At 44.8% G+C, this 13,653-nt stretch overlaps 1 protein-coding gene across 1 annotated transcript in view; it reads right to left on the bottom strand.

Annotated features, from left to right (window-relative positions):
- Positions 1–13,653, bottom strand: part of Parm1 (prostate androgen-regulated mucin-like protein 1) — a 91,120-nt gene that overhangs the window by 20,227 nt on the left and 57,240 nt on the right. The window contains exon 2 of the mRNA XM_057772708.1: positions 10,397–11,092. Coding sequence (XP_057628691.1) covers positions 10,397–11,092 — 696 coding nt within the window. The remainder of the gene's footprint in view (positions 1–10,396; positions 11,093–13,653) is intronic.

Here is a 13,653-nt window from a genome sequence, read left to right as displayed (position 1 = left end):
GCCACAAGAAAGCCGGTAAGGCCAATGTCAGAGCCAGACAGACACACAGTCCCCTGCCCCGCCCCCTTGCCAAGTAATGTGCATGTTTATTGCTTTTAATTATTACTGTTTCAGGTCATTTATCCCCCGGGTCACTTGTCCCAACAACTCTGAGTGAGAGCAGTGATATCACCATAATTACAGTAACCCCAAGGAATCAGAGATCTCCTAAGAACCATTAGTTAAATTCAGTCCCCATGTAATTAATCACCGAGGCCCCATGGGGGCCTGCTTTCAGACACTATATTTACCAAGTTTAAATTTTCCCAGACTCAGCCTCTGAGGTTTTCCAGTTAAAAAACACTGGAAAGAAAAAAAAAACAAAACTAATTTCCCAACTGTGATGCAAGTTAGGGGAGGGTACTGCCCTGGCCCCTTAAGGGTATCCTCTTCTCTTAGCTCACTGTTTTCCCCCTGGCACCCCAAGACTGCTCTTCTCGGCTAGAAGACTCACGTTGTTTCATTCTTTAGCCCACTATCTTTGGCTCCCCAAGTGAAAGTGTTACTGTTTCAGAGGGGAGAAGTTTTTCTCCTTCACACCGTTTGGATTATTCTTTTCTGTATTGTACTAAAGACAGGTACTTACATGGGCTTTTATTACCCAATACTCACTGTAAGTTTCCCTTTGGGAGTCTTAAAGCGTTTCGTATAAACATTCTAAGATTCCAAGCTAAGAAAACTAGTCTAAAAGAGTCTGAGCTAGCAGTAGCCACCTCCCCCCAAATTAAGACTCCAACTGTAATAATAACATCTGACGTCATTTACTGCTAACTCCATTAGGACTTTGTGCCGTTGTCTTATTAGGTCTTAATAAGAATTTTACAGACTAGGTACAGTTCTGTGTGCCCTCATTTTGAAGATGATGTCCAGGGATAGACAAACTTACCCCAGGGTCTCTCATGTAGCAAAAGGCACTAGAGAGATCTGAGCCAGACCGGTTCATGTTAGAGTTCGTGCCATCGCCAGAGCCTCGCCTTCCTGCAGCCCATCTTGAAAGTCACTCTGCACCGTCTCTAAACGGAACGCGCCACAGAGTGTCCATGGCTCACTTCCACCAGCTCAGTGAGATGTTTCATCTCAGCATAGAATCACCTTTGTCTTTAAGCCAGTGTTCTACTCCTTGAAGATATTCATCTAGCCATGAATGTAAGACACTGTAAAAAGGCTACATGTTGCTTTTCCTAGGGTGGAGGAGGCAGGCATATTAAGGACACTCTGAATTCAGCATCACTTATATGATTTCTTGACACAATAGTCCCAGTTCAGTTCCCTGGGATGAGACCTTGAGATTCTTTGCTGACAAAGCTGATGGATAGATGGTGAGTCACACTCCATTTCCTGACTAGTTACTCTCTAACTAAAAAGGCGCGCTGTCCTGAGTTAGAACATTGTGATGGTTCCGTGTGGAGCTGAGATCAGGTCAGTCCTCATCCATCTCTCTTACTGAGCCATCCGGCTGTAGGTTCCTTAACAACACTATCAGGGTTTATATGCTAATTCTCAGTGAAGTATTTTCAAAACCACCTCTCACCTATCACTGATGAAAGTCAAGTCTGAAGCAGAAAAGAAAAATTGCTCCATGGAGACAGAAATTCTCCAAATATAATAAAACATGGCATTGGGGCAATTAAAATGCACAATGGTTATCTTGCTACAATATGAAAGGCAAATAGCTGGTTTTATTACCTTGACATATATTTTTTAAAGGGTATCTTAGAAATACTTTCAAAATCAGATTAAGGTTTAAGTAGTGAAGGTAAGTCAAAGGAGAAATAGGTGATTGTGTTTTAACTGAAACAGCATCTATTAGAATCCATTGGGAATTAGCAAGGTTTGAAGGTTAACAACAAAAAAAAAAATCCAGCCTGTAAGAAGAGAGTGTGACTAAGGTTCATAAGAACAGTTATTGCAGCCAGCACTCATCACAAGGCCCAAAGTGGGCATCAGGATGTGGGCACAAAGAGGTGTGTCAGGGTGGGGGAGAGTGGAGACCCATCATGACAGTGGAGAGCCCTTGAGATGGTCTGTGGTACCAGAGGTATCTATGCACACACAGGGGAGGGTCTTCAATATTTTTTCATTTTCAATTCAAAACTCAAAATATACAGAGTTAAGAAAATGTGTGCGTTTCTATATAAAACAAAAAATGTTTATTTACTGAGTATTTATTGAATACCTACTTGGAGCTAGGCAAAGTTGGGTGCTAGGAATATATTTTTGAGCCAAAACAGTTTCTCCCGATCCCCATGTGTCTTGAGAAGCAGTGATGGCAATAAACAGTCACACAGCTCAGTATATCACCCTGCTGTGGAGAAGGGTACACCCGAGCTGTGGCCACTGTAACTGAACGGTAAGAACTGGACTGAAAGGCACAGAGGAAACATCCATAACAAGCAATGTCTGAGCTGAGATTCGAGGACTGAACTGGAATGAGGTGTTGGAGCAGGTTCCAGAAAGAAGCATTGCGTCGATGGTGACCCTAAGTCATGAGGAAGACCAGTAGACTTGGGAACCTGAGATTCAGCTAGTCTTGGAGATGCTGAGAGTGAGGGGCAGGTGTTTGGATGCCTCACGGGGGGGGGGGCAGGAAGAGGGCACATGAAGTGAAAACTTGGGAGATTTGCTTTGACGGCTGAGATAGTGATGGAGGTTAGTGATAGGAGTTCTATCTGATTTGTGTTTAATCCTGAAATATTGTGTTTAATCCTGAGATATTGACGGAGGTTAGTGATAGGAGTTCTGTCTGATTTGTGTTTAATCCCCTCTCTGGCTGCTCTGCCATAAATAAGCAAGACCAGGGAAATGGAGCAGTGGAGAGGCGAGCATGGAGGCTTCTGCTGTGGCGTTCTGAGAGGCCTGACTTGCAAACGAGCAGCAGATGTGGCTGAGTTTAGAAGCTACTAATAGTTCAGTGTCTAGAACATTTGGTGGGGCTGGAGAGATGGCTCAGTGGTTAAGAGCTCTCTGGCTGCTCATTCGGAGGACTTGGGTTCTGTTATCAGCAACCAAACAGAAACTCACAACTGTCAGTAACTCCAGGTCCAGAAGACCCAATTCCCTCTTCTAGCCTCTGTGGGTATTGCACACACGTGGTTTACAGACTTATGTAAAGGCAAAACACTCATGAAAATAAAGATAATTAAGTATATGAATAAAAATAGTAATACTTGGTGATGGAGAAGGCATAGAAAGTGGGAGGAAGAGGACAGGAAAATGTGCAGTGCCACTCACTGCTGCTAGTGGGTATGATGGATTTATAAACTGAGTGCCAGACAACCTACTCTTAAGGACTATTGCTTTCTGATACATTCTTCTGAGCATTCTAAAAATATGTTAAGAAAGGCTAGTATTCCTTTTATATGCTCTTCTCATGCATATGTTTTTATATTAAATCAATGTTAAGTCCTTTAGCCAATTTTTAATGTTTTTGAACTAGGTCATTAACTTATTACATTATACATTTTTCACTCCTAAAACTTTCCAAGGTATATTTTTAAATGATTCTTTTATCTTTCCTATCAATTTATTCTTTTTTTTTTCAACTCTACATTCATCTCGAAGGCATGGATGTCTTCTACATGAAAATTCCTGGAGTTGGAGACACAGAGATGTCCAGATGTCTTTGTAGTACTGCCCTCTCAGGTGTTTATTAGTACAGTTCCTGCTGAATAAAAAACTGGACTTCAAACCAGCAATTCACAGCTCAGAAAATGCCACCAATTTTCATAGCTCCGTCCTCATTTGTACCGGAAAATGCATCACAATCCCCGTGGACTTGCGGGTTCCACACTATAACAAACAGAATGAGTACAGCTACGAAGGGTGTGTGTCGCCTGGTGACGTCATGAGAGTGACATGCTCTGCATCTCAGCCCCTCCCTCCTCTGCTCACAGCATCCTGAGCTGTACATTGCACTGACTTTGCTCGGGGAATGAAAACCACGTCAGAGTACTCACACACGAGGAGCCCTGGATTGATAACACAGTGTGATCCAAATTTAACACAAGCTGCACCTTTTCTAGTTGGGCAAAGGCTGCAGTGTGCTGGTGACTGTTAGCTCTCTTGACTCTGTGTTTCCATTACGTCAGACAGGATGGGTTCAGTGGCAGGAAGCCTTGGCTTAAGACCTGTCTGGAGGGTGGAGATTGAACCCTGGCCCTGGCCCTCACGTGAGACTTAAGTTGGTCTCTGTGTGCATAGCTTTCACCTTTAGAAGAGATACAGCCGATCCAGCCTCATGGGTCTATTCCTAGGATTGAGTGAGGGGAGCCTCTGCCGGGAAATAGCCCAACCTCCAACCTAGGTTCTCACAAACAAGGATCTCATTTCTTTGGCACTGGGTCAGTGCAGCAAACAACTGTCATGATATGGCACACACGAAGGACTTTAAGATAGCCTCAGTTTATAGTGAAACTCCTTAACGTTGGAGTAGTTTAATAACATGACCTGTCTATCACTGATGACGAGTAACCAGAAACCAAGTGAACTGGTATATTTTTTTGGTCCTCAACTGCTTACAACTTACCCTGCTCATTTCTTCTGCTGTTGAATACTGTTTAAGCAATTCTTAGACTATTCTTCCCTTCAGTGACTACCAGTGGACTACCAGGTACAGCAACAACCTTATGAGCTAGGGCCTGACACCCCTCCCGAAGCTTCTTCCTCCTTCATTGGTGATGTACCTGCTTAGACAGCCTGGGACTCTACATTGCTTTCTAGGACATATGTGTTATACTGTAGATTTCCAGAGAAGAGACCATTATTCATTGCCACAAGTATCTTTAGCATAGAGTCATATACCTGGCTTAATAAGTGCTTGTTGAAGATTGTGGGCATCCTTCATTATGATAAACAGGATAATAAAGATGATGATAGTGGCAGGATCAAAAAGTTAATAAAATAGCAAATAATAATAAAACAACAGTCAAAGCTATTGTTTGGGGACACTGTGTAATAGCTAAGTGTACATGCTACCTTAACCTCTGACAGTCACACCCTACAGATCTTCTTCCTTTTCCATCTTATGGATAAGGATGGTCAGATGAGTGTAGCAGCTTCCCTGGTGCTGACTGATGCACACTTTCACTGATTCAGTGAATGCTGCCGAGGATCTGCCACATCAGAGAGCTGAGACATAACCTCCTCCTCATTCCCTGTGAACAGGGTCCTTCCTAGCAGTGAGCAGGCAGTCTCCCAATGCAGGAGATGCTGCCTGTGAGCAGGGTCCTTCCTAGCAGTGAGCAGGCAGTCTCCAGATACAGGAGATGCTGTCAGAGAACAGCAAGCAATAGCAAGGCAAGTGAAGTATGGTAAATGGATCCACACTGACGGCACCTATCATTCCACTTAGCCGAGCGGAGGTTGCTAAAGAGATGGGAGTTGAACTGAGTCCAGACAAGGAACAGAACATTAAAAGAAGGAGCATGGGTGTTTCAGACAGGGGAACAGTGTGTGCCAAGGCCCTGTGGCAGGAGGATTCTCTGTGTTCAGCTAATAGGAAGGATGCCAGGGAGCTTGGGGAGTATAAAACAATGAGATAGAGAGTCTGTACAGGTTTAGAGCATCACCTAAACCATGGCCCTCCATTCTGGTTAAAAGGGAGTCAATTAGACCATCAGAGCTGCAACTACCTGGGATTTGTTTGGAGTTGCTGGTTCTTCATTTAAAAAAAAATCATTTTTATCTAACTCAATATATGTAAAATATTAACACCTCAGCCTGCAAAAAATATAAGTGTTTACTTTCTGTTCTTTCCTGTACTGGGTCTTTGAAACTCAGTGAGTACGATTTGAGTTACAGACCATCTCTGTTTGGAGTAGTTGCAGTTCTAGGCCTTAGAGGCCACTCTATTGGAGGTATGAGGTCCGGTCTAACACTTATGACCTCCTAAAGATCAGAAGTGAAGGCTGAAAGAATCACCAAGAAAAGAATCCATCCACAGAAAAGGGCAAGGCCTAGGGGTGCTTGATTCTGAGGCCCTCAGTTGACTAGGCAGGTGTGGGTCATCAGGGTTGAGTCAATGGAACAAAACAACCCAGGAGATCCAAAACCCTGTTTCTAAAAATGGCTGTCTGGAAGGGTGTGATGAGTGATCAGGCCACTTTCAGCAATATTGTAGCAACCTGAGAGAGAGAGTTGAGAAGCCATCAGGTCAGATCAATGGAGTGACTGAATGTGGAGGACGGGAGAAGGGAGCTCCACAGATCACCGGCTGAGGAATTTAATAGTCTCCCTCAGACATCTGAAGTGTGAGATGCTCATGGCTGACCACGGGGAGGTCTTCAGTTGGCCGACAGCAGGATAGACACAGGTGCAGTTTTATAAAACAGGACAGGGTAGACGTGTGTGTCTCAGTACCATCAGACCAAAGGGAGGAAGGCAAGGGGTTGGAACAACAGGGGAAGAAAGAGGGTGTGGTGGCTCTGTAGTACTCAATATTACCTGGAACACCTGCTGATGGGCTGTGAGGGAGGCAAAGGCAGAACAAGTAGAGGAAAGAGAGAAAACTTGCTCTGGAGCTCAAGCAGACACAGTGCCTTGGAGATGAGGGCTCCGACCATGGCCGTCCAAGTTAACAGCTATCTAGTAGTCAAATCTACCTGGGCCTGAGAATTAGCTAAAGGAGCAGGAGGTAGGGAAGATACAGGGTTCCTCACGAGAGCAGGTGGTCCTACAGATATGGTATGCTCCCCTCAACATCACCTGCAGAAATTCTGGACCCTCACCTTGGCACCCATCTGCTCAGACTCCATTTCCTGATGCTCCCAGCTCCCTTCAGCACGGAGGATCACGCTTTCTCTGGTTGATTTGAACTCACATAACATTTGCTTTTATGAATGAGAAACTAATTGTTTCTCAATTAGTCAGTGGACTAGGACTAAGTGTTTGTTGAAAAGGTGGATTATAGCCGGGCGGTGGTGGCGCACGCCTTTAATCCCAGCACTCGGGAGGCAGAGACAGGCGGATCTCTGTGAGTTCGAGACCAGCCTGGTCTACAAGAGCTAGTTCCAGGACAGGCTCCAAAACCACAGAGAAACCCTGTCTCAAAAAACCAAAAAAAAACCAAAAAAAAAAAAAAAAAAAAAAAAGAAAAGAAAAGGTGGATTATAGAAATGAGCTCTGTAAACTAACCAAGAATAAGACCAACTGTCACACAAAGTGTGGTGCTTAGCACTGGCAGCAACTGATCTCTGGAGAGCATCTCTGCATGGCTGCCTGGAAACAGGAGCTCAGGTGAGCTGAGGGCTGATGAGGTGTGTGCAGCAAGGCTAGGTTGGCCCAGAGCCAGATCATTCTCGGCCCAGCTCTGTCCTGAGAGGCGTGACCTTGAGCAGAGGCATGACTGTGAGCGAAGCACCTCACTCCTCCAGGGAATAGTCTCTTCCCTGTGCAATGGACAGACCATATCCCACGGTCCCCATACTTGTCCCGCATATCTTGGTTAGAAGCTAGGAGTAGAATTAGGAGTTACTTGTGTCCTTTCTCTCTGCTTGAATCCCAAAGACAGCCAGTGGGTCCTGGCAGATGCACTTTAAGTAATTTTGTATTAAAGAGATCTTAAGGGACAAATTCTCTGTGTTTAATGAATGTACCCTGGCCTGGACTTGGTAATCACTCTCCCCTGACACCTTTCTCTCTTCCCCATCCATCCAAGCTTCTCTTCATGCAGAGTTCCCATGTGTGCATATTTTCTTGAACTACAAAGGACCATGACTCAGCTGTGTGTCACCAATTTTGAAACTTTGGGCCTTCTAGGTTGAAATAAAGAAGAAATATGATCTAAAGACCAAGCCAAAAATGCCAGAACATTCCTGAAAGTTCCAGTAAAGGAACTAGCGGATTTCAGGAAGACATATCAGATCCTGGAGATCCCCTATCACCAAGCTTAGACTTCGTACTCTAGAGTATCAAACCATCCCATCTGTGGAATTCTGCGGGGGAGAAGCAAAGGAAGCAGCACTCACCGGCAATGGCACTAAGAGTCCAGAGCAGGAAGAAAAAGGTGGATGGGACCATGCCCACAGGCTTGTACCCGGATGCTCCTTTTATGAGAGATGGATTTTACGAAACCCACTCTGCTTTAGGCACCTCCCTCATAACTCGGGCAGGAAGTCAGGGTAAGACAGCAACAGAGTGGACAGCTAAGGACGGCGTGCTGAGTACTGGCCTGGAACTGTGAACAGGTGTCAGTGGGCTGGGAAAGGGTCACCACTACCCCTCTGTAGGCTTGCCCTCCACCCTTCTCCACCTGGCTCTCCGCTACGCCACTGGCTTCACTTGTCTTGGCTTCTGGCTGCATGTCAGAGTAGAGGTAGGATAGGAAGGAAGGGTAGTTCCCTTCAAGCCAGAGTCACTGCTGTCATGGAGGACATGGAAAGATCCACAGGGCTTGCTACTGAATTCTGGTTTCAGTTCTGTCCTGTCTCATGCCTGGCCCTTACTATACGCCTCCTGCACCTCAGCCAGGCTTCTGCAGTGGACGCCTTTAGCCCGGTTGAAATGTTTCCTTCACTCTTGTTCCCCTCACTGGTATGCCCCCAGCCTTTGAGATAAGATGTGAAAAATAGTTTTTAATCCTTTGGAATTTTCACATTTCTCGTCTTTTCCTTTCCTTTCCTTTCTTCTTTTTTTTTTCTTTTCTTTTCTTTTTTTCCAGGACAGAGTTTCTATGTGTAGCCCTGGCTGTCCTGGAACTCGCTCTATAGACCAGGCTGACCTCAAACTCAGAAATATCCTCCTGCCTCTGCCTCATGAGTGCTGGGATTAAAGTGTACAGCACCACCAAAGTTCCACATGTTTCTACAGTGTCTCCTGCTTACAGTTTTCTGGGACTGCTTGTCCGATTAGCCTATGGGTTCTTCCATAGCAGTTATTCCTTTGTTAATCTCAGCTTTTCTTTTCCTACCGCTCTCTAGCACTATGTCTATTCCCAGAGTTTGTTCTCACTAAAAGATGTCTTTTTCTCACCACTGACAGTTTTCCATTGGCCCTAGCTTGTCATACATGATCTGAGTGGAACCTTCTATTCTCAATGCAAGCCTGCCCCATGGCCACTCAGGAAAAGGCTTAGGGTCCATTTCCACTTGGCGTGCTGGTCATTCTTGCCCCACTGGTTCTTTGCCACAAGGACAGCTGTTTTCATGGAAGCCTTTTCTGCCAAAGGTCCAGAAGTTTAGAGTTCCACATTGGGGTCTGCTATGTGTAGCTTTAGAAAAGACCCTGAATATCTATCTGTCCGCCATAATTTTCAAGATGGTAAAATGAGGTTAACACGACACTAACTTTACAGAGTTTTTTTGAGAATAAAAATGAGTGCAGTGTTCTATAAAATCCATGCTATTTTCCAGGAGGCACAGCAGTGTCTATGAACAAACCTTCTCCACCTCTACCCTACAGTGATCAGCTTCTAAGGCCAACATTTCATTAGAACTGAGCCAGATTGTAGTTTTTGGAGCTACTCTGGACCAGAGGCTCCCCTAAGCACCATGTTTGCCATTTGATCTCCATGAGGACAGTGTGTGGCACAACCCTACTGATGAGGAAAATGAAGGGCATAGGGAAAGAAGGAGATCCAGGTCAGGACTCAGAGCCGAAGCTGTCATCCAGCGTTGACGCTGAATTTTTAGCCTTAATCTTGTCTTTGAAGGCCAGAACATCCTCTACAGCCAGGCTAGCCAAAACTAGTTGGATCTAAGATGCTTCCAGAGTGATGGCCCAACAACCTCAAAATTCATTATAACCTGAATCTATATTATTCGTGACATACCCACCAGCTGCCATGACTACCACACCATAGGAGGAGGGAAAGAATTTCCCATATTAAAGGCAAAGTCTTGAATATTCCTTTTATCCGTCTTGTTATTTTTGAAAACCCTGTGTGTATGATGTTCCCACTTCAGACAAGGTAAACCAGTCACTTCCGAGCCTAGACTCCCCAATTCTCCATTCTCTGACATAAACAGATGTAGGCCCCTGATGCGCAACTTCAGTTTTTCTCTTTGGTTTTGTGATACCCAAAGGAAAAAGATCTTGTTTTGTGTGTGTGTGGGGTCTCCCCCATTTTGAGAGGGGCCAAGGAAGTTATTGGAAGCAAAACCTAGGAAAGCTTGACCCGATAATTTTACTTCATGGTCTTACTTATGTACAACCCCTTGACATTCTGTAAAGACACATCAGACTGATGACAACTGACTACAAAGAATATGAAATGTTAAGCAACTGAAAAATTGCATTCTTGTTAAAATCATAGAGCCTTATAATTACCCTTAGGTACTGCGCATTCCACCTCTCTTCCATGGGAGGAGTGCTTGACCTTAGCATGACCTAGAACATCAATCTCATCTCAAGAGGGACTCACCTGAACTTAAGGCATTCTCCACTTCTTGCATGATCAGGAAAGGGGTGGTGGTCTCAGACTCACAGTATACTCTGTCATGCTCAGCATCTTGGGGTGATTTCTCCTTGGGTGCCGGTTCGGCTGTAACATGGGAAGTGGGTGTCTGACTTGAGCTGGGCCCCTCTGTTGGGGACGTGGGTGCCATTGGAGCTCCAGTGGACTGGATGCTGGTCACAGCGGAGCTGTTGTTAGAGATGCTGGAGGCAGACAGAGACTCCGGTGGGGAAGTTGCCTGGGATGTGGATGTTGAGGTTGGAGCCTGAGAAGAAATGAGTGTGGGTGGTTGGGGTGTAGTGGTTGGCACACTTGCTTCAGAACTGTTGAGACCGTGCTCCTTGGGAGTGGGTGTCAAGTGGACATCGTTGCTCGTTGGGGAGAAGCTGGCAGGTGACTCTGTGTTGCTGCCGTTCCACTTTGAAGCTGTGCTGGTGACAGCCTCTTCTCTGGGGACAGTAGAAATGTTCTTGGAGAGCTGAGATGTCAAGGATGCAGCAACAGTGGGGAGAACAGAAGCATTGTGAGTGCCACCGGCCAAGGGGGTGCTGGCCATAGTAGTATTCTGTGCAGAGGTAGTCAAGGTGGCTGGAGAGGGGGTCATTTTTGTCATAAGAGAAACAGGCACTGGGGTCGATGTTGGTGAACCCTGTACCCTCAGTCCTATGAAAGAAAGAATCAGGACAAACACAGTTAATTGCACGAAAACTGTATATACACGCACAATTGCACAGCTGATTTACAGTGTAATTCCAGGTATTTTTCTCTTTTTTTCCCCACTGTGCAGGTGACATTGAGGTGTGAAAGTGACTTTTAAAACCTACTCTTCTCACTTATCAGTCGCCTTGACTTGTGTCTCCCAGTAGGAACTGGCCCGAAGCTCCCTCCAGAAGAGCAATTAGCAGGTCAGTCAACTCAAGACTTCGGGTGGAAAGAAATAATCTTGTCTCCTGCTGGTTTAAATCACCATCCTTAGTGGGTGAGGCCCTCTGCAGAAACCCCTGACATTTGCCTGCATGACTGCGTGTCATTGCATAACAGCTGCACACTGGGGATGCCAAGGGTGTCTACGTGTGTGTGTGTGTGTGTGTGTGTGTGTGTATGTGGAGAGAGAGACAGAGAACAGGAAAATCAGTGCTTGGTGACTGGCAGGAGGTGGGTAGAGTTTCAGAGGGGCCTCTGCGGGCCCTGCTCCTATTTCAAATCCTGAAGAGCCATGGAGAGCCTGCCCCCTCCCTCTATCTTTCTGCCTTTCTGTACCCCGAGGCAGGGCTTGGTGGCTTTAGAAGCACATTCCCATGGAAGGAAGAGGAGTTTTAGAATAAAGCCCTCATGTATGGTTTGGGAGTATCATGAGTTCTAGATTGGTATTCTTTACAGTCATGATTTTGCCAAATCTTCCCCTTCAGATTTTGTAAAGTTTAGAACTAATTCTTCCCCTCAACCTTGCTCCTACCCTCCAATGAGTTAGTCATTCACTTTATTCTTCATTCATTAAGTTTAAGCAAGGACTTCTTGGAGTTAGTCTGGCAGGCACTGGGCTCATGGTTCCACTCCGTGTAGCATGTTCCTTGATTGCCTCTCTGTACCTTCCTCATCCGCCAACTGGCTTTGCCTTGTCATTTCCATCTCAGTGTAGGGAATCCCAACTGCAAAATTCTCAACTGAAAATAGATATGCCAGCCTTTGTCCCTCATACCCAAATCGAGTTCTCAGTCAGTCGCTCCCTTGAACCTGATACACTCGTTTTCTTCATAATCATCTCAACATCCCCAAGTTAACTATTCAGGTGACAGCAGGGCCTCTTAAAAGGCCTCCTGGCTTCTGGGTTTCGCCCAGAAGAAATCTCTGTGTGCTTTTCAGACACAACCGAGAAAATCTTTCAAGTTAATCTTAAAATCTTTTAAGGTGCTTGCTCTTTTCTTTTCTTTTCTTTTCTTTTCTTTTCTTTTCTTTTCTTTTCTTTTCTTTCCTTTCCTTTCCTTTCCTTTCCTTTCCTTTCCTTTCCTTTCCTTTCCTTTTCTTTTCTTTTTGTTCATGGCAAGGTTTCACTATGTAGCCCAGGCTGACCTGGAACTCCAGAGATCCACCTACCTCTGCTTCTTGAGCACTGAGGTCAAAGGTGTGTGCTATCATGTCTGGTTTCACTTTTCAGCTAATCAAAACACTTCAAACGCATCCTGTTGTACTTAGAACGAAATCAGAAAGAGCCCGTGTCATCTTAGGTTTTTCTCATTGTGATTAGCTTTGACTCAGAATCACCCCAGAAGCTCTTCTCAGACGATTGTAATTAAAATCATCCCCACCCCAGCTTCACGTCTCTCTTTTTAAAGAGTAAGAAAGACTGCATGGTAAAAATCATAGCCAATGTTTACCGTCTTAACAATCTGCGTGTGCAGCTCACGGCTTTAAGTTTATTAACATTGTCTCGGGGGGTCACCATCCATCTCTACAACCTTCTCATTTTGTCAAGTTCTCCTCCCCTCACTCTTTGCAGCTCGTGCAAAGGGTCTTTCTATATGCCGTGTAAAACGATCGTTTAGGGGTCTCATGAAAGTTGAATCATATAGGCTTGGTCCTTTTAATATACATTTATTTCACTTATCCTAAAGTCTTCAAATCTCACCCATGCAATAGCATGTGCTAGAATACCCTCTGTATTGTTATCTATCCGTCTGTCCATCCGTCTGTCTGTCTATCTATCTATCTATCTATCTATCTATCTATCTATCTATCTATCATCTATCTATCTATTCCATCCATCCATATATCCATCTATCATCCATCCATCCATCCATCCATCCATCCATCCATCCATCCATTCCACCTTGTGTTTATCAGCTTATCATCCTTTGGCCATTGAGAAGACTGTTGCCATGGATATGAGTATGAGTGCATAAAGATCAACTATCTCCCTGCTTTCAGTTCCTTTGGGTATCCACCCAAGAGTGAGATTTCTGTCTTCAGAGTTCACGTAGAGCAGGACAGAAACCATACCCAACTTCCTGGTAACACAATGTGATAAGTGCTTTATAAAAGTAAAGCCAAGGTTCACTTGAAGCCTCAGAGAAAGATTAATAAATTCTGCACTACAGGATGTAAAAATATCCAAATGTCATTTTCAATCGACATTTAGAAAAGTCACGGAAGAGACAACATTTGAGCTATTCATAAAAGGATAAGAATTGTATGTGATGGCACCTAAGATATCTGTTGTTCAGGAT

The sequence above is a fragment of the Chionomys nivalis genome, chromosome 6, assembly GCF_950005125.1.
Source record: "Chionomys nivalis chromosome 6, mChiNiv1.1, whole genome shotgun sequence".
In the NCBI taxonomy this organism is placed as follows: domain Eukaryota; kingdom Metazoa; phylum Chordata; class Mammalia; order Rodentia; family Cricetidae; genus Chionomys; species Chionomys nivalis.
This window is presented reverse-complemented; position numbering and strand designations above follow the sequence as displayed.